This window comes from Odocoileus virginianus, chromosome 4 (genome assembly GCF_023699985.2).
Source record: "Odocoileus virginianus isolate 20LAN1187 ecotype Illinois chromosome 4, Ovbor_1.2, whole genome shotgun sequence".
Lineage (NCBI taxonomy): Eukaryota > Metazoa > Chordata > Mammalia > Artiodactyla > Cervidae > Odocoileus > Odocoileus virginianus.
This window is the reverse complement of record NC_069677.1, coordinates 29,120,336-29,145,483: the sequence shown is the minus strand read 5'-3', so window position 1 is coordinate 29,145,483 and position 25,148 is coordinate 29,120,336. Positions and strand designations below refer to the sequence as shown.

The 25,148-nt window shown below is 41.1% G+C and overlaps 1 protein-coding gene across 3 annotated transcripts in view; it reads left to right on the top strand.

Annotated features, from left to right (window-relative positions):
• The window catches only part of USP13 (ubiquitin specific peptidase 13), a 129,393-nt gene that overhangs the window by 23,633 nt on the left and 80,612 nt on the right, over window positions 1-25,148 (top strand). For 2 of the 3 annotated variants that reach the window (XR_011487285.1, XM_070466349.1), the window contains exons 2-5: window positions 2,018-2,143; window positions 10,254-10,314; window positions 19,155-19,276; window positions 24,702-24,844. Coding sequence is in view for 2 of the 3 variants with exons in the window: in XM_070466349.1 (XP_070322450.1) it covers window positions 2,018-2,143; window positions 10,254-10,314; window positions 19,155-19,276; window positions 24,702-24,844 (452 nt within the window). In the remaining variant the exon portion in view is untranslated. Of the gene's footprint in view, window positions 1-2,017; window positions 2,144-10,253; window positions 10,315-19,154; window positions 19,333-24,701; window positions 24,845-25,148 lie in introns of those variants that run through there. The other variant, XM_070466350.1, reaches the window with a different exon arrangement.

The window sequence follows — 25,148 nt, the reverse complement described above, 5'->3', positions numbered from 1 at the left end:
TTCTGAGTTTTTTGGATGGTATTTTACAGTCAGGTTTAAAAATTTCACTTGTAAGTATTCGTTGCCAGGCTATAAAATTGAAATTGATTTTTGTCTATTGATCTGTATCCCATGACCTTGTGAAATTAAATTCACTTACTAGTTTTATTAGTTATTTAGTAGATTGTAGATTCCTTAGGATTTTCCATGCAGACAATAATGTTATCAACAAATTTAGGCCATTTTACTTCTTTCTTTGTGACTTTCTTTTTCTTGCCTTACACATTATAAATGCTACAATAACAGGCAGATGTTTGAACTAGTGTTATTATAATGTTCTTTTTGTGACAAGGCTTCTTTACGTCTGGCTTATAAACCATAGATACAATGTTGGAAAATTTTATTTGATATTAAAAAAAATAAACAATCTTGGGTTATTGGAACTTTAAAAATTATTTTTCATATATTTGTAAGGGTATCAGTGTCTGTTTTGATATTGTAATTTGTGTTCTACTAAAATTCATTGTAAGGAGTGTTGATGTTTGTTGGCAATTCTAATCGGTGTTTAAAATTTTTGTTTTTTAAAGAATTATTTGGATGGTGGAACTCACAGGATAGTAACAAAAACCCATTTTCATTGAGGAAAGGATGACTAACTTTATAGAAGTTTACAAAGAAGTGCATTAAGCAAAGGGAGAGAAAAATTGGGATAAAAAAATCAAGTATCTCAAATGTGAACAATATCCTTGCCTGTTCATTATAGCTGTATCTCCATAATTAAGTAATATTTGAGGTATGGCAGAGAGGGATAAAAGAGAAATAGATTCAAATAACTCTGACACTTCCAAGTTGTATGAACTTAGGCAAGTCACTTATGTTTAGTTTTTCTTAAACTATAAATAGAAATAATACTAAGAAGTTTGCAGTATTGTTGGGATTAGAAATAATATGTGCAAAGCACTTGATACGTATCAGGTATTCAGTAAAAATGTGACGGCTTCATTATTATTTACTTATTATGTTATTATTTATTTTGTTGAATTGTTATAATTTATTAATGGGCACCATCAAATATCATGCATCACTGAAGGAAGGGGACAATATCTTTGAAGTATCCCGTCCTGCTAAAAGGATATAAACTTTATGTTCCTGAAGACCTTCACTGACCGGTGAGGGAGAACGATGATGAAGTATTGAATTGATGGTCTTTGTAAAGAGAGCAGACTTGTGGTTGCTAAGTGTGGGGGCTGGGGGAGGGAAGGATTGGAAGTTTGGGATTAGCAGATGCAAACTATTGTATATAGGATGAATAGACAAAGGTCCTACTGTATGGCACAGGGAGCTATAATCAATATCTTGTGATAAATTGTAATGGAAAAGAATAAGGAAAAATTTGTATAACTGAATCACTTTGCCGTACAGCTGAAATTTCAATTATACTTCAACAAAAAGGGGCTTCCCAGGTGGCACTAGTGGTAAAGAAGCCAACTGTCAATTCAGGAGATAAAACAGACATGGGTTCGATCCCTGGGGTTGGGAAGATTGCCTGGAGGAGGAGACAGGGCAGCCCACTCTAATATACTTGTTTGGAAAATCGCAGGGACAGAGGAGCCTGGCAGGCTATAGTCCATAGGGTCGCAAAGAGTCAGACATGACTGAGCGACTAAGCACATACTTCAGTAAAATTTAAAAAAGCCTAATTATATGGGATGATGGTCATGTGACCAGCTGCCAGCTTTCTTCTACCCCTGATCGCCCCTCACCCCAGTTTGGAGAGTCAGGCAGGCGTGTTTATTCCCCAGAGCCCCTGGGGTTCTCCCTGACTGTGAGACTGCTGTCAGAGGGCCCCGGGGACCCAGGGTTGGGGCAGGAGCCGTGTAAGCGGCTGTGAGCCCTTGAGGTCACTGCCGGTGACTGTGATGGCTGGGTGGCCTTTTGCCGGACTTGGTCTTCATCGTTTGTCATTGTTTGCCTGCCTTGCCCGTCTCTGTTTCTGTGTCTAGACTACTTGACTAACGTTGTAACCTGTCTCTTCTAGAATTCTGAAGGCGGACTCTATGTATGCATGAATACATTTTTGGCCTTTGGAAGGGAACACGTGGAAAGACACTTTCGAAAAACTGGACAGAGTGTCTACATGCACCTGAAGAGACATGTGCGCGAGGTGAGATATGCATTTTGGGAGAACTGGCCTTGACGTCTTCCCTGTAACATTGTCTTAGTGAGATTCATCCTGAGGAGGTTTTACTATGCCCACACGACTTCTGATTCTCTTGGATGATGGGAAACTAAGGTAGCACTGTTGGCAGACATTCATAGATGTCCCAAACCTTAGCTTAACCAGTTTTATAGTTTTCTTTTTGTAATGTTCTGTTCAGAGTTGTTAAAGACATTGGCTGATAGAAAAAAAAAATCAAGTCAAAAATACAGCACAGTACAGAAAATAATGCCAGAAACACTCATGGGTACAAAAATCACAAATAAAAGAAATTTGGATATTTTTGCTTCAATATTTTTTCTTGGTGAGGGAAAGAGCTTTTTTTCCCTACAAGTGCAAGTCTCTTTCGGTTCCCTGCCTCCACAGAAGTAAACACTGTTGTGAACTTGCTGTTTCTCGTTCCCATGAATGTCACTGTATTTTATTTAAGTATGGGTATTCATGAACAATATGCAGTATGACTTTATATGTTTTAAAGATGTAGATAAATAGTATCATACTGTTACCTCTAATTCTGCCTGGAGTTTTTCCCTTCAATGAAATCTCATGCACCCGGGTATACTTCATTCATTTCAGTAGTTCTTTGCTGTTTCATTTTTTTTTCATTTATTTTTATTAGTTGGAGGCTAATTACTTTACAATATTGTAGTGTTTTTTGCCATACATTGACATGAATCAGCCATGGATTTACATGTGTTCCCCATGGTGTTCCATTTTATGAGTACCTTCTCATTTACTACTCTGTTCTCCCATTTGAAGACATTTAGATTGTTTCCATTTTTTTTTTTTTTGTTTGTTTGTTTCTATAGACATTGTACAAATGAGCATTTTTACACATTTCTCCTGGGGGAACACATGCAAGATTCTTTCAGAAATAGATCCAGAAGTGGCAGTGCTGGCTCATGCATGTTCTTATCTTCATTTTTACTGGACATTGCTAAATCCCTCCTCAGTGGTTGCACCAATGCACATTCCAATTTGCTCTGATTCTGCGCGTCTGTTTCCCCACACCCTCACCAATGCTTGGTCAGTATTTTGATGTTTGCTAATGGGATAGTTGTAAAGTGGCATTTAAATATTTAGCATTTCCTCCTGTGAGGGTAGAAATGTCTTTTCATTCCTTTTCTTGGCCATTCTCCTTTTCTGCTCCATGACCTGCCTATTTATATTTTCAGCCTATTTCTCTATGGGTTTATCTTTTTCTTAAAAGTTTGATTAGTTCTTTTTACATTCTGGATACCAAAATTTTGTCTGTTATAGACGCACTTTTCTTATGTTCTGGGGCCTATCTTTTTATTTATGGATTATTTTGTAGAAGATTTTATTTTTTTAATTCTTTTTTTTTTTTTTGTTGCATAACTCAGCATGTGGGATCTGAGTTCCCTGACCAGAGATCAAACCCTTGCCCCACTGCATTAGAAGCACAGAGTCTTAACTACTGGACAGCCAGGAAAGTCCTATAGAACTGGTTTTGAATTTTGATATAGTTAGGTTTATTAAACTTTTCTCTTATGAGTTATGCTTTTTCTATCTTGCTTAAGAAATTGTTTCCCAACTCAAGGTCATAAAGATATTTCTTCTAATACTTTAAAAAAAAAAGTGTGTGTATATGGGGAGGGTGTGAAAGACACACAGAGATTGTGGATGTTTTAATGTTCTAATATTTTAGATCTTTAAATCATCTATATTTTTATATTTGTGTCAAGTGTGGGAATCTGCTTTTTTCCTTATATTGATGACCAACTGTCCCACTATTACTGGAGAAGTGCAGCCTTTTCCAATGACTTATAGCGCCATTTAAAAAAATATTTAAACTTGCTATTCACACTTGTGTCAGCTTGGAGACGCTCAGTTCTGTTATGTTGCTCTTATTTGTGTCCCTGTGCTGATGCCTCAAGTCTTGATATCTAGGAGTACAAGCACTTTTTCCATGTTCATTTTTTTCCTAGAAATTTCCTGGATTTGAACGTTTATTTTTCCATATGGATTTTAGAATCAGTTCACCTAGTTAAAAAATACTGTTGAGATTTTGATCACGACCACATTGAATTTGTAGATTGATCTATAGTATATCAGAGAAGGCAATGGCAACTCACTCCAGTACACTTGCCTGGAAAATCCCATGGATGGAGGAGCCTGGTAGGCTGCAGTCCATGGGGTCTCGAAGAGTCGGACGCAACTGAGCGACACGTTCACTTTTCACTTTCATGAATCGGAGAAGGAAATGGCAAAATACTCCAGTGTTCTTGCCTGGAGAATCCCAGGGACGGGGGAGCCTGGTGGGCTGCCGTCTATGGGGTCACACAGAGTTGGACACGACTGAAGTGACTTAGCAGCAGCTATGGTATATATCACTGCCTAAGCTCCATGAGGGCAGGGAGTCTGGTCTGTTTTGTCCACGTCTGAGTCCTTAGCATGTAACAGTGCCCAGCACATAGTAGGTGCTTCATAAATACTAACTGAATGACCGACTATTCAACGTGGCATACCTCTCTATTGACTCAGGTCTCTTTTATGTCCTTCAGTAATGTTTTATAATTTTCAATAAAGAAACTTTTATCAGATTGTTTAAAAAAATGTTTGTTTATTTTTGGCTATACTGGGTCTTCGCTGCTGCGAGGGCTTTTCTCTAGTTTCAGGGAGTGGGGGCCACTCTCTAGTTCCGGGGTGTGTGCTTCAGTAGTTGCCGCATGTGGGCTCAGCAGTCGTAGCTCCAGGGTTCCAGAGCACAGGCTTAGTGGTTCTGGCTCTTAATCGCCACCTGCCACAGACTTAATTGTGCTGAGGCCTGTGGGGTTTTCCCAGATCAAGGGTCTAACTGGTGTCTCCTGCATTGCAACGGAGAAGGCAATGGCACCCCACTCCAGTACTCTTGCCTGGAGAATCCCATGGACGGAGGAGCCTGGTGGGCTGCCGTCTTTGGGGTCATACAGAGTCAGACACGACTGAAGTGACTTAGCAGCGGCAGCATTGCAAGGTGGATTCTTTAACCGCTGGACCACCAGGGAAGCCCTTATTAGATTTTTTTTAAGGTATCTATCCTATAATTTCTATGGGCTTCCCTGGTGCCTCATTGGTAAAGAATCTGCCTGCAGCAGATGTGGGTTTGACCCCTGGGTAGAAAGATCCCCTGGAAAAGGAAATGGCAGCCCACTCTAGTATTCTTGCCTGGGAAATCCCATGAACAGAGGAGCTTAGTGGGCTATAGTCCATGAGGTTGCAAAGAGTCAGACATGGCCTAGTGACTAAACAACAACAACATAATTTTTGTAACTATTATTACTATTGCCTTTTACCTTTTAATATATTTAAATTGGTTACCCATGTTGTTTGGAGATGTTATTAATTTTCAAATATTTTATGGTTAGCAATACTGTTCAATTTTCACCGTAGTCCTAATGGTTTATAAACTATCTTTGATCTTCCGTAGTCAGTGCTGATTTGAAGTTCATCTCATCTCTCACCCTAGTCTACCTAATATGTTCTCTGTTTAAGTTTTGGACAAAGGAGAGATCCCCCGGTTGGACAGTGGGGAGAAGATGAGAAAAAAAAAACCAGGAGGTCAGACAGGTCGTAAACTGAATGGTTAGCTTTAAAGTATTCTAACACTGGCCTGATACTATATGATTTCCATTCACTACTCCTGTTAGGTGGGGCATAGCAATTCTGATGAAGTTCGTGTTGTATCATCTGTCTTAACATAAGTAATGAAGTTTTAGGAGACTGAAAAAAAAAAATGAAGCTGAGGCCTAGAGACTTGAAATAACTTGCTCCAGGTCACAAAGCTAGTGGCAGAATTATAGGATGCAGTTACCTCTGCCTCTGAAATTTTAAGTTTAATGTTTCACTTCTGACCACAGTTCTCTCTCATTTGAGCTCTTTCACTCATTTATTCCTGTTTTAATCTGTTTAGCCTGCTTCTCGGCAGCTGTGACTTTAAACATTCTCTTATCACCGCTACCTGCAACTGACCCTCATCCCGGTGTCTTGCCTGCTTACTGTCCTCCAGAACCCTGCCTCCCCCACCACACCCCCGGTCTGTCCATCGGTGTCATCCTCTGCTTCCGTGGATGTACTGCCCACGTGCGCTGCCTTGCGGTTGGGGACCGTGTCAGATTCTTGGCCTTTCCCCTTCTGCTGGGCCCTCTCACTGCCCAGAACATCTAGCCGTTCCTTCTTCTGTGCCAGTGGATGCTTCCTGCAAGACTTTATCCATGCCTCCCTCATCATTCTCCCGAAATGATCAGAGCTGCACTTTCCAGAGGAAACAGGGACCCTGGACAGAAACCCTGAGCTCCTGCCTCACCTCCTGGGAGCTCATTTGCAGTGGTTCTCCTTTTGTTTCCTCCCATCTCAGCAGAAAGCTCTGCCCTCTCGGTCCTCGTGCTCCCGTGTCCTCCTACCTCAGAAACTCCACTGACTCCACTCCCTCTGACATTTCCAGCATCTCCGTCTTCTGTCTTTTTTCTCACACCTTAAAAAGGAGCACGCCTCAGAACTCTGAGTCCTGCTTCAGTCAATCCATCCTTCAATTGAAGCTTTAAAACCACTCTCACCGTCTCAATACCGCCCGCTTCAAGTTCAACACTGCTGTTCAGTTAACTTTCCTCTGAAGCAGCGAAAACTGCCAAGGTTGTCAGTGACCTCTTAGTTGCCAGAGTTGGTAGATATGTTTCAGCTTTGAGTTTTTCAGTCTTTAAACTTGTTTCTCTTTTGGAACTTCTCCTCTTCTGCTTTCTTTGGCACTGTTCTCTGCTGGGTTTTCTCCCCTGTCAGACCGCCCTTTCTCACTTTTGCTAGCATCGTTTCATTTCTTTGTTCCTACATCCTAGGAAATACTGGCATTTGCTCATCCTTATCAGGGCCATCCACACCCTTCTTTAGCCACTGTGTCTGAGCTGATGGCTTCTTAGTCAGTGTCCCTCCAGAGCTGAAGGTCTGACCACCTGACTTTGACCTGGCCTCCTCTACTCAAATGCCTCATAGGTACTTCAAGCTGGTTGCGCTCAGACTGCATGAATTATCCACTTTTACCGTGTTCTTTGTCTTGAATTCTAGAGGCTTAGACATCCTTTGATTCTGCTGTCATGCCATGGCAGGCTGGTTATCAAGTCCAGTTATTTGGGCATTCCAGACAGCCCCAAATTCCTTCCTGTCCTCTTCGTCCCTGCTGTTCTTGCCCAAGTACTTGTTATGCCTTAAAAGGGCTAGTGCTGTAGCTTCCTGTCTTGCCTTCTTTCCTTCCAATGTGCTGTCTTCACTGCACCACCGCCCCTGCCCCCCGCCCCCCCCAGTCTGCATGCTGCCTTCAGAGTGATCTTTTCACCCAGCGTGCATCTGTGGCACACTGGAGCTGAAATCTTGAATGTCTTTTTCTTTGTTGCAGGATGGAGTCCAGACTCTTCTGTATTTGATTACAAGGCATTCCATGATCTGACCCCTGTCACCTTTCCAACCTTCCCTCTTACTGCATCAGCTCCGTTGCCCTAGATATAGCAAACCCCTTCTCTTTCCTGGAATACACCATGATTTTAGGCCATTGTGATTTTAGGCCACTGTTTTGGGGGATGCCCTCCTTCTATCCCTATTCCTTTTATATCTGTAGTACTCCCTGTGGTCAGCATATCCATATATCTATCCATCATCCCCCCACCCATCCATGTTTCATCCATCCATCCAACCAACCAATCAACCAGCGTAATTGCTCTATAGCTGCTATCCACCAGGCCTGCTGCTCTTCTTACCTCAGCAGCCCTGCCCATCCCTTCCATCCCCGGAAGAACCATCACCTCTTCCTTATGATGTCATCCTTACCTCTCTTAATGCCGGAATCTGTTGTGCTGTTTGTTTGCACTCATGCTCGCCTCTGATGTTGGTGAGCTCCTCAAGGGATGGAGCGTGTCTTCACTCACTTTGCAGCCTGAACTCTAGCACAGAGCCTGACAGTCACGTCTGTGGACTGAGGAATTCCACTTTCTCAAGCCCTGTCGATTCCTAGTGGTGACTGATGCAGGCACAGAGGTGATGGTCTTTGGAAGGAAGGTCTTTTTTTTTTTTTTTCTGAATGGAATCAGACCTAATCTTAGTCTGAGGTGTGACTCTCACATTCCGGGAAAGCCTCACAGTCCAGCAGGTCTCCCTGAAATTCCTCTCCTTTCTCTCCACACTTTCTTGCAGGAGTGGAGGGGACAGTGAGATTGGAACAAGCAAAAGGATGCTGTAAACTTCTATAGAGAGATTACAAGTGACCTCCAAGACTGTTCAGTGTGAATGGTTAAATATACCTTTGGTGCAGGTTTTATGTCATCCTTTTTTGAGCAGGTAGGTGGAGGGAAGGGGAGCAGAGACTCTGAGATCTTGGAGGATATGGATTCTAAGAGCCGTAACATGAATGTAGCATTAGTATCTGGACAGACAAATTTTTGAGCTAAAGTAAAGTGAAAGTTGCTCAGTCGTGTCCGACTCTTTTTGACCCCATACACTATATAGTCCTTGAAATTCTCCAGGCCAGAATACTGGAGTAGGTAGCCTTTCACTTCTGCAGGGGATCTTCCCAATCCAGGGATCGAACCCAGGTCACCCGCATTGCAGGTGGATTCTTTATCAGCTAAGCCACCAGGAAAGCCTGAGAATACTGGAGTGGGTAGCCTATCCCTTCTCCAGTGAATCTTCCCAACCCAGGAATTAAACCTGGATCTCCTGCATTGCAGGTAGATTCTTTACCAGCTGAGCTATCAGGGAAGCCTGGTAGTTGCTTTTTTTTTTTTTTCTCCCTGAATGGAATCAGACCTAATCTGAGTCTGAAGTGTGACTCTCACATTCGGGGAGAGCCTCACAGTCCAGCAGGTCTCCCTGCAGCTCCTCTCCTCCTTTCTCCCCACACTCTTTTGAGCTAGAGTTCAATAATTTTACTTTCCTGAAATGGGAACTATAAACTTATAGTAGAAGCTATAAAAATTTATTGGGAGAATCACAAAGATGAGTCCACTTTCAATGCCGAATAATGAAATGTGGGAAAGGAGAGTTAAGACTGATAGGCTGCTCAATTGTGTCCAGCTCTGTGAGACCCCATGGCCCGTAGCCCGCCAGGCTCCTCGGTCTGTGGAATTCTCCAGGCAAGAATACAGGAGTGGGTTGCCATTTCCTCCTCCAGGAGATCTTCCAACCCACAGATTGAACTCGTGTCTCCTGCATTGGCAGATGGATTCTTTACCACTGGGAAGCCTCTAATAGTGATAGGAGGGTGAACTAAAGAAGCCGCAGGGCCTTGGTGCTGCCTTAACGTGTGGCCTCTTGAAAGGATGCTGGGATTTGACCCACACAACTGCTATTTGTTTGAAATATGCTCTTTTCTAGTAACAAGAAGAACATGCATGTGGAAATATAGTTTTGGTCATTTGAGGCAAACATTTTAATAGCCTCTTTGAGAGTAGAACATTTTGTGCGAGTATCAGAAGGGTAAGGAATGACTTCTTTCACAAAATCACTTGATAGCAGGGAACTTCTACCAGAGGTAGAAGGGTGGTGAACAGTCACCAGTGGGAGCTCCAAAAATGTTTAGGGAGGTTAGATTGGGGCTTATTATGACCAGAATATCAGCAGCTCTTTATTGATATTTATGAACTCTTTCCAGCAGCAGTTGTGAGCACTGAGGACAAGCACAGGGCTTAGTGGAGAGCAGGGGGAACAAGAGCCTCCCTCCTGGAGCCGCCATCCCCCCAGGGCTGCTCTGGCCTCGGGCATGGACTCCAGCCTCTTGGAAACACTTCCCCACTTGAAGTGTCCACTTCACCCTGACCCCTGGCTTCACTTCCCTTCCCAGAGATACTTCCTTGATAATTTGGTGAAAGCATAATCAGGTGGAACATTGCCTTTGCCTTCCCCCTCCCTTCATGGACATGGGTCAAGTTTCTGTTTATCCTGGGATCTCTAGTCCAGATTGAATATTTCCTCTTGGCCTTTTTATGAAAACTAAGAACCTCTGAGATGCTACCCCCACTCCTAATCATCTGTCCCAGAGGCTGTGCATTTTAACAATCTCTCGTTTTCTTTTCAGAAGGTAAGAGGTGCATCTGGTGGCGCTTTACCCAAAAGGAGGAATTCCAAGAATTTTTTAGGTAATGTAAATAGCTGTCAACAGTTTTCTCTGTGTGTGTGTGTGTATGGGTGACTGCACATGTTTGATTTGGAGCAACTGTCTGTTTACTGCTGTACAGTTTAAAGATGAGAGGAACCAATTTCACTCAAGATGGTCTGTCTCCACTTTGTGATTACCTGTGGTGAAGGATGCTTCCAACACACTTGTAGGGTTAGTGTTTTGAAGCAATTAGGCTGAAAGTGCCTGGAGAGAAATCGTACTTCTGTTTCTGGTCTCCTTTTTACTGCCTTTAAAGAAGAGACAGGTTTTTTTTTTTTTCTTTTTCTTTTTAATATTAGCCAAGCTACAGACTTTATTTGTATTTCACTATTTTTTCCTACTAACATTGTTTTTTCTTTGTTGTTGTTGTTGCCCTAGTAGCCCACATTGCATTTGGTTGTCATGTTTCCTTAATCCTGTCTGATCTGTGATAGTTCTGTAGACTTTTTAAATCTTTAATAATTGTGACACTTTTGAAGAGTACTGGCCAGTTATTTTGTGGACTGTACCTCAACTTGGATTTATCATGTGACTTCATGGTGAGCCTGAGATCATGTGTTTTTGGCCAGAATTCCTCAGAGGTGATGGGCCCTCTTCAGGGCCTGCCATCAGGGAGCACATGAAGCTGAACTATATGCTGGAGATGCTTCACCTTGATCACTTGTTAAGGTGGTGTCTGCCGGGTCTTTCCACTGTGAGGTTAAGGTATAGTTAATAAATATTTTGAAAGTGATACTTGGAGATGATACTAATACTTGTTTCTCCTCAAGTTTTTGTTCACTAATTTTATCATCCATTAGTGGATCTTGCCTGTAACCATGTGGTGTTTATCTAATAGTGATTTTCTGTCTCCCTCATTCAGAAGAGCCAGTTTTGCTCATACAAGTGAGGACTGGCTTCTATCTCATGTAATTATGATCATATTTCATATTAAACTTCCTGTATAGTTTTCCTGGAAGAAAAAATGGTTTGATAATTTTTGACCAGGCGAGTTTGTATCTGGAAATGCCTAGGATTATTGTTTGGAAGGAATTTCAAAATTGCATGTTGTAATTTTATTTTGGTTAAAAAAATTATATATGCATGTGTGTGTATGTATATCTCTATGTGTGTACATAAATGCATGTATATGTGTATATATATGTATGTACTTACATATATGCGTGTATATGTATGTATGTATATATATGTGTGTGTACATACATACTCATATACATATATAACTGAGAATCTAGTAGTGTTTGGCAAAATGTGCTCCAAATTGTTAATAGTAACTCCTTCCTGATGGTGAAATTGAGGTGACATCAGTTTTCATCTTTTGCTTATTTGTGTTTAAATTATTTTTCTGTAACAAAAAGACACATTTCTTATTTGAAAAGTAAAGCCACTGGATGTCTTGGAGCTGAGTTTCCTTCATGGTGGGGTTCTCTGTTACTCTGCACTGGGTCCACTCTTGCTGTCTTCTCTCCATATTTTCAGCCCATGCTTTTCTTTATGAGGCTTATCTGCAGTTGGTGTTCCCACACTGGCCAATCTTTTCCACTGCTCAGCATGGCTTTGGACCACAACCCAGGTTAACCAACTAGACTTGGAGAAGCTTAGAATAAGCCTGAAAGCTGAAATGATTAATGCATATTGATGTTTTGCTTATAAGCCTTTGGCTCCCTTGCACTACTAGTGATAATGAACTTCTTCTGAATTAATGACATCAGCATGGCATTCTTAAACATCTTGATCTGCTGTTGTTGTTTTTCATTATTTTCTTTGGTTGAATAAAGGAGTTAGCTGACCTCTTGTTCTTTAACCTTTGTGCTTTTTACTCAAAAGACCTTGCAGTTTTATTTTTCTAATTATCATATTGGTGGTAGTGGATATTGTCAAGTAACTTTTTAACAAATAATCCAAAGGTAAGCATTGAGGTTTTGTGCTTCATACTGTGTGGACCCCTCCATTGCTTCCTGGGAGCACTAGCCCCCTGCTTTCATTTCAGTGGGACTTTTTCTATGGGCTGCTGTCTGTTCTCTTAATACTTCATGTCTTAGAAAGCCAGAAACTCACAATCCAGCAAAAATGTTCTATTTGGATTGTACCAGTTTTTTAAAAACTTAAATTTGAATGTCACTGGCACTCTGGGACTTGCCCTAGGCCCCAGTTCTTTCTTTGATTTTATACTCAGATGTTTCACTAAACTTATAGTAAGAATTACGTTTCACAGGCCCTGATTTAAAGCCTCAACTGGTGCTTCATTGCTCCCAGTAGCAGCCACTGTACTCTTGCCACACTGATCATAGCTCTGTTTTAAAGGTGGTGTGGCCCGTGAATTACTTTCACTGAAGGACTGTATTAGACTTGTGCTGTGCTGTGCTCCCGTCACGTCTGGCTCTTTGCACCCCATGGACTGTAGTCCTCCAAGCTCCTCTGTTCATGGGATTTCCCAGGCAAGAATACTGGAGTGGGTTGCCATTTCTTCCTCCAAGAGATCTTCCTGACTCAGGGGTCAAACCCGTGTCTCCTGCATCGACAGGTGGGTTCTTTACCACGGAACCACCTGGGTAGCCCTGTATTAGGCTTACCTCTGGTTTATTTAACAGGAATTATAAAATATTGGTGAATTTAAATGAGGTAGGTGTTAATTTCTTTTATTTCATGTAGAGGATGTTGGGAAATAGCAAAACCAGGCTGATCTGATACCCTTATTCAACAGATTCTAGGTTCTTCCCATATTTCTGTTTCACACTCCATCCTGGTCTGTGATTTCTAACCTCATGGTCACTTCATGGTCCAAAATAGCTGCTGGAATTCCAGCCATCACATCCCCATTCTGGAAAGCAGGGAAGAAAAAGGGGAAGGGACAAAAAAGAATCTAGTCTCCCAGTTTATTCATTTTTCTTTTGTCAGTGTTCTCACAGATCCCCATGCCACACTTTACTTTATACTTCTCTCATCAGAAATTGGTCACATACTTATGCTGTGTGCTGCATAGGAGGCTGGAAAGCAAAGTCTATTAACTGGCTTCACTGAGTAAAGTCTGTTAGTCAGGAAGAAGGGGAGAGTAGGGACTTCCCTGGTGGTCCAGTGGCTAAGACTCTATGGTTCCAATGCAGGGGGCTGGGGTTTGATGTCTGGTTAGGGAACTAGATCTTACATCCCGCACCTGAGAGTTCGCATGCTGCAACTAAAGATCCTGCATGCCACGACTAAGACCTGGCATAGCCAAATAAATAAATAAAGATTAAAAAATGAAGAAGGAGAGAATGAATACTGGGAGGCAGCATGTAGCCTCTGCCCCAATTTCCTTCCCTAAAAAGGGACATCGGGTTGTTTCTTCAAGAAAAGGAAACGAGCTCAGAGCTCTCTTGCAGCCTCTTTGTTTCTTTGACTAGAAAGTACTTTTTCACTGCTGTTGAAATATAGTTATGATGACCCTTCGTCCCCTTCACAAAACACACGCAGATGACTAACACTTTCTCCTGGATAGAGGCTTTTTATCCCCTTTCACTTAATGACTTTATGGCTAATTCCATTCCTGTTGGCTCAATACTGACATTGAAACCACTGAATCATTGTGACCTTCATATTGATTTTAAAAGGGAAACTGAGGCCATTAGCTAGTCCTGTATGCTTACCCAAGTCTCCTGAGCCCCATTCTGCCCCTACATTCAAGTTAACTCTTTCTCCTGATTACCTCGATAGTCATCTAAATGAAATCCTAGTTAAGGATCCATCCCTCAGTTCTCACTTTTGCTGGTAACTCTTTTTAGAATCAATAATGACAGTTATTGGTAATTTTTGAATCAGAGAAATTTTGTGCTTCTCATAGGAGAGAAATTTAAATTTAGGATTTTAAAAATATTCTTTGAAATACATAGCACATGGACAAAGCTTAAAATTGAAAAGTTTTAAGAGCCTCCGTAACAAAAAGTAAGTTTTTCTCCCTTCCCTATGTCCCAGCCACTTAGTTACCCAGAGACAAATAGTAGTTTCTGTTTGTACATCCTCATATATGTTATGTATTCTCCAGCAATAGTTTAGACCTGTGCCATGCTTTTAGACTTTATTTGTGTAGGTGGTGGGGAGCCATTAACACTTTGGTTCCCAAACTGTGTCTTGGGACACTCCAGGTTGCCACAACAAACTCACAGGTAAATCACAGGATATTTTAACTCTTTAAGGGAACACAGTGATGCTTGAACATTGCATGAATGAGTAGCTTGATGCAGTCTCGCTAGTATATTATCCTATATTCCTTTCAGTGACTTTATCTCTTTGTGAAGCGGTCTTGTTTTTAGTGGTTTCTATGGTAAAAAGGCAAGTACCATGTGAAAATAAATGTGGAATGGAAAATAAGGGAGGCAGTGTCCAGTCTGATTCAAAGAGAAGTTCTGCCATGCCTTCCAGGTGCACACATCCCTTTAGTCAGGGATTAATGGTTATTTAAGAGGGAAATAAAACATTTACTTCCTTTCAGTTTATGTGTATTGTATTTTCAAATGCCTGCTAACTTGTTAGAACAAAAATATTTGTTATATAACTTGTTATTAAGTTATGTTATAGTTATTAAGTTATAGTTATTAATATATAGTTATTAAGTTATACTAAATAAATAGAGCATTGGGCGTGTCTTTTGGTTTAGGGCCACTGTGCAAAAATTGCTGTGAACTGAGAAAGTGGGCAGCTCTGCATTAGTGTTTTTAAGCTAGAAAAGGGCACTATTAGGCTGTCTTTGGCAGAGATAATTTACAACAATGTGAAAGATTGTGGATTTTGGGAGTTGGCTGATACAAAACTTACTGTTTTGGGGGATGAAAGGAGAGAAGAGGGAGTGGAAGGGAGTCCAGGGTCTTCACAGAAATACCCCAGGACTCATGATGGGATTCTCACCTCATCTCAAATATTCTTTATGTTAAAGCTACAAGTGTGTAGTCATGTAAATAACTGGTAGTAAATTTAATTTAAAAGGTCATCTCTTTGGTATGTCATACAACAGTGTTAGGGCTTCCCTGGTGGTTCAGATGATAAAGAATCTGCCTTCAGTGCAGGAGACCTGGGTTCGATCCCTGGGTTGGGAAGATCCCCTGGAGGGAGGAAATGGCAACCCACTCCAGTATTCTTGCCTGGAGAATCCCATGGACAGAGGAGCCTGGCAGGCTACAGTCCATGGGGTCACAAAGAGTTGGACACAACTGAGTGACTGACACAAAACAGGGTTAAATGTTCATGTTTCTATTGAGTCCCCCACCTGTCTCCCCCAACAACTTTCACAAATAGGAGTAAATGAGTCAGCTCTTCTGTGTCTGAAGACTGGGATGTCGAAAAGCTACTGCTAAACCTCAGAGAGCTTACATTCCGCCTTTTGGCCTTTAGCCTTGATGTTCATACTTGATGAGGAATAGGTGGAAAACAGAGCCGCTGTGGAAAGTTCCTGAAACAGGCCTGCTCAGGAAACTTACATGTGCCTATAATGACCAGAAGTTTCAAGGAAACCCCGTTTTGTCCTTTCCTTCTAAGTAGGTCATAGAGCAGGGTCTGGGCTCAAGGAGCTACCCTCATACCCTCATGGGAGGGTTTGCGGTTGGTCAGATTTCCCAGCACTGATGCAGCAGGCTGCTCACTTCCAGCACACAGATTAACAAATTAATGTTAGTTAATTTGTTACAGTCAGGCTGAGAGAACCCTGAGCCGGGCTTCAGAGCCCTGGCTTGATTTAGAGATCCTTTCTTCTGCTGTGCCACTTCGTAGTGACTTTTTGGAATGGCTGTGGTCCCAGCTACCTCTCAGGGATCTGAGCAGATCACTGAGGTAGAGTTCAAGAAGGAGTATTATAAAATAAAATTTGTCTTTTGATTTAGAGAAAGAGCCCATCCAGGAATTACCAGTTCGTTGTCCCAGTAACTGTTTGGAAGAGGTTGGGGGTCCTTTTTCTGCTGGTCCCTAGCCCTTAGTTACCCTGTTGATTCCTTAACTAGATATTTTGGGCTGGTGAGACTCTAATTAGAAAAATTTGGAGATTGTAGACTTATATTTAGAATCAAAGGGTCATGTATATTCAGGGGAAACTTTAACTTTGCCAGTTAGATTCAGAGTGTAGGTTACCTCTGCTGAATGTGGGCTCCCCTGGTAGCTCAGACGGTAAAGAATCTGCCGGCAATGCAGGAGACCAGAGTTCGATCACTGGATCAGGAAGATCCCCTGGAGAAGGGAATGAATGGCAAGCCACTCCAGTACAAAGCTCTGCTTTTTTGCATGACAGCAGTCTTGCTTTTTTAACAGACATCAGTTATCAATGTAAAAAAACCCCAAACTGAAACAGCACTTTGGATGCTCTAGCTTTGCTTTTGTCTTTAACATGCTGGTGCTGTTAACTTCCTAAAGTTAATGTCTCCTAATGTCTCCTTTCCAGACATTTGTGGAGTGTGTGGTGTGTGCTGGGCATTGTGCCGGGACTAGGGATTTGAAGGTGAATAAGACTCACTTCTTACACTTAGAGCTTACCATCTGAGAAGCATCTGAAGTTTATATCTTCTCCACATTTGGATCACGTAGAAGATCCCCCATGATATCCTGGTTCCTCCTGAAACTGACTTCAGCATTGCTTTGGAGCTGTCAGCCAAAGGGAAGGGAGGGCACTTGTGCTTATATTAGTTGTTAGTAGTGTGGAGAAGAGAGGATGGTGAGGGTGATGGTGGGAGTGATGGCAGCTATTTTGTGGAGCCCCTCACCCCTACCAGATCCTAACTAGGTGCCTTAAAACCTTACCTTCTTTAATTTTCTCAACAGTCGTAGTGGGTAGCTAATATTGTCCATAGTCTCCTCCTGAGGAAGGTGAACTTGGAAAGAACTTGCCCAGGCTTATGTAGCTAGTCAACATCAGGGTGGGTTTTTTTCTTTTTTTTGGACTTAGTTTATCATTGTTTTTGGCCAGGTAAGATTTAAATTAGCATTGCGAATTGTGTATGTTTTCTCTGGAACAAAAAACATTTAGATTATGTGTTATATGAGCTGAATCTAGACACAAAGCCAGAAGATTTATACTTTGGTTATTCAGAATTATTATGCACAATATAATAAAGAAGAATTTAAGAATAAAGTTCATCCCCTTGTTCTTCTCTTTTTTTTTGGCCTTGCTACGCAGCTTGTGGGATCTTAGTTCCCTGGCCAGGGATTGCACCTGTGCCCTCGGTAGTGAAAGTGTGGAGTCCTAACTCACTAAACCACCACAGAATTCCCCATTCATTGTTTTCATTTGTTCAGATTTCCTTCCAATTTTTGTCTATGAATATAACTAATATAAAGTCTTTGCAGTGAAGATGAACTTTATAATTTTAGCATTAACATGGCATAAACATTTCCATGTCTCTACACAGTCTAAAAAAAACATCATTTGAGTAATATGCTAGTGGGTTAAACACCATTCTCATTGAACATTTAGGTTCTAATTTTTAAAAATTAGATACTGGGATATTCTTATTTTTATAACATAGGATGTCTATCTTTATTTGAATTATTTTCTTTAAATAAAAGCGTCTAGTTACTTTTTAAACTCTTAGACTCTTCTTTGACATTGTTTTTTGCGAAAACAACCTCTTATGGCTACCTAACAAAGTTATTTGTTTATTTTGGCATTTCCGATTCTTATTATTTAGAACCTTTTATTAAAATGTGTAGACTGTGTTTCAGCTGTTTCTCACTTTCCACTTAAAATTGCTCTCTCTTTGAGAATTTAAGAGCAGATCTGTACATAAAAAGGTACCAGGTTGAGGCTTTTGAGGCATACAACAAGGTAGTAACAGAATCTAGATCCCTTGGTTTTCAGCTGGCTGCTTCGTCTAGTAAAATAACTTTCTCCTGTTTACAGAGCCCGTATTTGTGTACCTGTTTGTGTGTGTGTGAGTGGAAGATGGCTTGAGAGCTCTTTGTCACCATAGATCCAAATGTCTAAATATACAAACATGATCTGGTTTCTGGCATCCATGTGAATGCAAGGCTGAAATGTCCATGTAAATATTGTGACAGGACATTTCCTTGAGCCTTTGCGTAACCTTTCCCAGGGGCCAGCCTAGCAAAAAGGTGATGACTTGATAGATACCAGGCCAGACTTCCTTACTGAAAATCCTCCACGACCTGAGGACAACAGGACTGCTTAGATTATAGGGTTCCCCCCTCTGGCTTAGTATCTCAACAACTCTTAGAGGGGCGGGGAGGATGGGAAAGAGAGAGACAGAGGGGGGAAACTGAGGTTTTATTTTAAAATAGATCACCAGTAAATGGTAAGAATTATCGTGTGCCAGATCCCTTGTTTATAATTTATTTATTCTCCATATAAACGGTGTGAGATAAGTTTTATTATCTCCATTCTACAAACGAGGAAACTAAGGCTTAGAGAGTTTGTGGCTTGACCAAAGAAACATTCATTTTGGAGCCAGAGTTGAAGCTGGGCTTATCTACTCTCAAATCCATGTACTTTCTTCTGTTGTGTTAGGAGAAATATTCCACCCTATTCTTGTGAAGTCAGAGCCAAGTACCCGACAAGTCATAATGACCAACCTCTTCCTTTCAACATCTGTAAGAATTGAACATCTCGTGCAAATGAATGCTTTAAGTATCAAGCTTTATGGTATGACTGAGTCTTCTTTGTCCATCTGTTCCTAGGGGATAAGTGTGCACAACCTAGGGAGGATGGAGAGGCCTGCTAGTCCTGGCTCGGGCCAGAAGGATGGCCGGCTTTCAGCCCTGTGAGCTGCTGGCTTTCCCAGTGAGTGCTGCCCTGGTGTGCCATGTTCTTTCTTCACTTCTTGTTCTTTGTTTTTGTTTTCTCCTCAGATCTAGATACTGATGACGATTTAAATAGCGACGATTATGAATATGAAGATGAAGCCAAACTTGTTATATTCCCAGACCACTATGAAATAGCCCTACCAAATATTGAGGAGTTACCAGCCCTGGTCAGTGAGTGTGCACGGCTGCTAGCTAGATGCGCGTGACTCTCTGCGTGTGTCAGGTGTGTGTGTGCTGGGCGGTGGGGAAGGCAGGGTGAGTGAGAGAGGAAGAGGAGAGTGAGCAGAGACAGGAGCAGGGGCTGCTCGTCTGTGAAGAGGGCCCCCCTGGGTCCCTTGCAGTAACACTGGGCTGCGTGCCCTCTGCTGCTGCTGGCTGGCCTCCTCCACGTGCGCTGGCTTCTTGCCACCTGTGAATCAGTCTCTTGCTTCGATTTTCAAACTGTGCCTCTGAGATGTGCAGGAGAGGGACTGCCTCCCCTTTAGAGGGACGCCTACAATTTTTCTCTCTCCTGCATGTTGGCCTTCCATGTACGATTTTGTTTGGGAAACATAAAAGAGTTCCACTGAGAAACAACAGCAACAGGAGTTTGGAAATAACCAAGTATTTAGAAATCACAGGTCTCCAGAAGTTCTGTGGGAGTGTGTTCCTTTAGGACAGAGACTGCTTTATAGGTTTTAGAATTTAGATTCAGTGGTGAGTTTTTCCCCCTTCCTTTCTCTTTTGTGAAGCAGCTTTTTCATCTTCCTGAACAATTTAAAGCTGAGGGCGGGGTGGTGGTGGTGGTGGTGGTACGAGGAAGCCAGTTTCTGTTTTACTTTGATTCCCAAATTCTGTGGGGCCCAGACCATTTTCCTACTCTTCCCTCATTTCCTGTATTTTCTGCACTGCCTCAGCCATTTTTGTGTTCTTTTCTCTTTCTTTTCCACTCTGTTATGTCCTGACTTCTCAGAGTCTGGCCACAGATAGCAGAATTAGACATTCCAGCTCATTTTTTTCCCTCCTCAAGGTTTGCTAAAACCAAAGCTAAGTCTCTGGGTTCCCGATCCTTCCGAATGTTGTGTGACTCTGTCTATAGGCCCCTTGCTGCTCACGTGCCCCTGTCAAGAGGGCACATTTGTGCTCGGGGTTCCCCTGGCACTAGGGGCAAGGTTTCTACCATTCAGCCAATTTTGCCTCTGATCTACTTTATACCTAAGCATAAGACCACAGAACTGAAAAATTTGTGTATTTAGCTATTGTTGCTCTTTCCTCTAATTATTTGATCTAGCATATCCTTTTTCTTATAATGGTACCAAGTGCATAGCTTTTAGCAACACGTACAGAATTAAATTACCTCTCCTTTCTGCAGTTCCCCAAGTCTACTCATGTGGCATTTACCAAGGGCAAAATATATGATGGACAAAATGGTCTTACCATTATCTGATATTATATACTAAACCTTATATCTGTATAAAACTAGGAGTTCTCACTGCTCTTGTTTAATATAACTCTTGAGTCTGTTATCAAAAAAGAAGCAGCACATTGTGAATGAATGCCATAGGGATGATTTTTCTCTCACTCATTTATGAAAAAAAAGTCTTCATGTGAGAAAAGTTAAGAAGAGAGCCTTTAAGTACTTTTAATTATTCCTATATGCAGACCATAATTCCAAGTGTGAATGCTTTTATAGAGAGGTGAAGTGTCACAGAAATCTGAATCTAGCAATATATATTATAATTTCTAATAGAGTCTTTTAAGGAGTGCTTTAAGAATTAAAAACGGAGGGAGGGAATTGCTTGGAAGGTGAGGTAGGGAGATAGAAGGGGAAGCCTGGGTGTATCTGATGGTAACTGGTTTTATCTATATAACAGATGCTCGTTCCTATAATTTCTTTTTATGCTTTTGCTACATTTTGGGTATTTGATAACTCTCTTTTTAGGTTTCTAAATACCAAAAATTATTGAACTTCAAGTTACCCAACCAGGTCTTCTGTCATATCTTGCATTTCTCATCACAAAAAAATTCAGTTTCAGATAGGTACTCTGTAGATGCTACCAGAAAACTGAACTACCTCTTAGGTGATACAGGGATCACAGAGAGAGAGCGTCTGGGACTTTAGTGATCTTAGAGCCTGAGCTCTAATTCCTCATTTTGGACTCAGGAACTCAAGCAGTGGTGCGCTTGTAGTTGGTTAGCAACCAGCTCCCTGCGCTGTAGTGGTTGCCGATTTCAGTGGTGTAAATACTTCCACCATGGCTGATTTCAGGCTAACATGTCACCAGTGCAGTGTTGGGAAGAGATGTGTAGTAGGACACTGTCACCTATGGTTTCCACCACTTACATAACGTGGATATAAGTGACTTCCAAAGCGTATAGATTAGATATTAAGATAGAGTAACACAGCTAGGGAGTGAAGAGTTTTAAACATTTTTTGCCTTTAAAAAATATGTTTATTTGTGAGCCTATAGAATTTAATTTTTTTTTTTAGAATTTTTTTTAGAATTTAATTTCTAATAATGGCTGTGCTTAACAATCCTCTTGAAGAATTTCTTAAAATTTAGCAATCAATTCCGTGAGCCAGTTTGAGCCAATGCCAGAACACCCCTGAACTTGTGATAATTCATAATATAATGTAGGATAATGGATCCTGACTTTCAACTGTGATCCATAAAAAGGGTCTCTAAGTGATTTTAGACGGTATTCTGAAAACACTAGGTCAGTGTTTTATAGTGTCCCAGACGACTAAGGAAATTTTTTTGAGTGTCACCAGGAAGGAATCTCAAAGAAAAGAGAGAATATTACATCTGAATCATTGTGCATTACAAACTAGAACACTTAAAGATCTAATGGGTTGGAGAAGATTCAGAAGAGGACAGGGAAGCGATCAAGGTAGTCAGTGAAATAGCAGGGAGATTATAACAGGCCAGAGTAAAAAGATGAGGATTTGTAGCCAGGAGTGTTAAGGCAGCATGGCCCAAACACATAAGCATCAGGGAGCTCATGATGAACCCAACCTTGTTTCCTAGGGATATTGCCAGAAGGGAGTGGAAGATGATTTTTGATAATTGAAAGGAAGCACTAATTATATAACACTGCTTGTGGGAGATGAATGGGAATATTTTTGGAAAACATTGAGAGAGGGGCAAGATAGGGAAAGGGGATTAAGAGGTATATACTACTAGGTATAAAATAAATAAGATAGAAGGATATAAGGTACAGCACAGGGAATATAACCAGTTATTTTATAATAACTTTAAATAGAGTATATATTACAAAATATCAGATTACTGTGTTGTACACTTGAAACTAATATAACATCGTAAATCAATTATGACAAAAATTTCTATCAAATAAACAATCCCCACCCCCCCATGGAAAAAAGGAGAGGTTTAAATATATTTTTGAATGCCTGATTGCCTGATCTGTAGTGGAGTATAAGTTTTTTTTTTTTGTAATGGAATGTAAGCTTTTTGAGGGCAGGAACCTTTTCCTTCTGACCATGCCTAGCCCAGTGATGTCAATTAGCAGTGTTCAGTATATCCTCAGAAAGTTTTAAAAGCTGGAGAAGGGCGGGCTCTAATGTTCACGGCAGATCACTGCCTACTGGGCAGAGAAGAGGGAGCGAGAGTGGGAGAAGGAAAACCTTAAGGCAGCTGTTGTGTGGCTGGAATGATGGTTGGGACTAAGATGGGTGTGGCTGAAATTAAGAAGAGGTAGATTGCAAATAGATTTTGGATATAGGACTGATAGGAATTGCTCATGGCCTGGGTGGGTGTGGGATGGCAGCTGAGGCCTTTATTATCTCTTTTTTCCCCTTGTAGTTGTTTATTTTATGTTTTTATTGAAGTATAGTTACTTTACAATGTATTAGTTTCTGCTGTACAATGAAGTGAATCGGTTGTATGTGTGTGTCTCTGTGTGTGTGTATATATATATATTTATCTCCACTCTTTAGATTTCTTTCCCATTTGGTGGTGATGGTGGTTTAGTCACTAAGTCGTGTCTGACTCTTTGTGACCCCATAGACTGTAGCCTACCAGGTTCCTCTGTCCATGGGATTTCCCAGGCAAGAATACCGAAGTGCGTGGCCATTCCCTTCTCCAGGGCATCTTCCTGACCCAGGGATCAAACCCTGGTATCTTACACTGCAGGCGGATTCTTAACCAAGTGAGCTAGCGGGGAACCATAGAGTATGTCTTTTAATCTCTTCTCGGGTCAGTTGTTGGTGCTACCCAGAGGAAAACATTCTCTATGAAGTTCAGCTAATTGTGCAGGAGGATAGTGATATAGAATATACATTTTTGTTAAAAAATTGGCTTTTATTATATTCAGTGGCTTTTATTATATCCAGTGGCTTTTATTATATTCAGAATTGGGCATCCATCATGACTATTTCATTTTAGAATATTTTTATTACCCCACAGCCATCACCTACCCCTCTGCCTCTTATCCCCCTAGCCTCTGGCTATCACTAATCTGCTTTCTGTCTTTATGGATTTGCCTATTTTGTACATTCCATATAAAAGGAATCATGGTTCTTTGTGGCTGACTTTTTTTTAACTTAGCATACATTTTCAAGGTCCATCTAGGTTGTAGCATGTATCGTTACTTCATTCTTTTTTATTGCTGATAACAGTTCTTATGTCAAAATATAATACTTTATCCATTTATCATTAATGGGCTTTTGGGTTGTTTCTACTTTTGGCTGTTATAAATAATGCTTCTGTGAACATTTGTGGATAAATTTTTGTGTAGACCTCTATTTTTATTTATTAATACCTTGAGTGTATACCTCGGAATGGAATTGCAGGGTCATATGGTAGTTCTGTTTAACCATTTGAGGACCTGCCAAATTATTTTCCAAAGTGGCCATGCCATTTAACATTCTCATCAGAATATGCTTTTAAAGAGAGCTAGAAATAGCTTACAGCATTGAGCAAATAGTGAATAGTTGTGAGAGGCCTGTGTTCAGGATCAACGGGGTTTGGGAGAAAGTACAGAGTCTGCCCTCCCTGGTGGTTAGTTGGTGCTAAGCCGGACATCACAGATTTGCTCATAATGGCTGGTCTGGCACAGAGACATCTAGGCGTGTCCCCATCCAAGGTCACATTTGCACCAGATTAGGAAATGGAGCCATGCTGCTTGCATTCCATTCAAGTGCCCTTGACCACTTGTCATTGTGTGATGAGCTCAGGATATTGGATATCTTGGTGTATATTTGTTAGGAGTAAAATATACCACTTGGGTAAATCCTAGGTATTCCTGTTGCTAGTTTCACCCTTGTAAATTGTTCACCGTATACTTTCCACTCCACTTGCTCAGAGACAGAAATTGTTAAGTCTGACTTTTATGCTTGAATTTACAAACTGGATTTAGTTCTTTGCTATCTTGTGTCATTGTTAATACTGCAAATTCCAGGCCAGGACAAAACCTAGCTAGACCCAGGGGGAAAGTGCTAGAGTCAGGAAACTAACATCTTACTCTCGTGGTAATTAAGCTGTTTGAATTTTCTTGACTTAAGTTGTATTTATTAATAAACTTTAAGATTCATTTTACAAAAATTGCTGTTCTCAAACTGTTTTATGTATTGTATCTGCATTTGTCTTATAGGTAACAATTGCTTGTGATGCAGTTCTCAGCTCAAAATCTCCATACAGAAAGCAGGACCCAGATACATGGGAGAATGAATTGCCAGTGTCGAAATATGCCAATAACCTCACCCAGTTGGACAATGGAGTCAGAATTCCTCCAAGGTGAGAGTCAGCAAAATGGAACTTTACTGCCTAAAACTGGTCAAAGGATTATTTATTTTTCTACTTCTTCACTGAATTAGCAGTTATATATGTTCTTATCAGTTGCCTTTTATAAAAATAAGCTCAAAAATTCTCTCTAGAATTATCTATACCTTTGCAGTAGATGCTGACTGTGGCCAGTCCCTACCCCAGAGCCCAGCCCATCCCCACCCTAAGGCATCTGATTGCAGACTGCAGCTCTTTCTTAGGGGCTTTCTCTATATGCCAGAGCCAGGTAGGCTGGTGCATGGGACAATCAGAAATG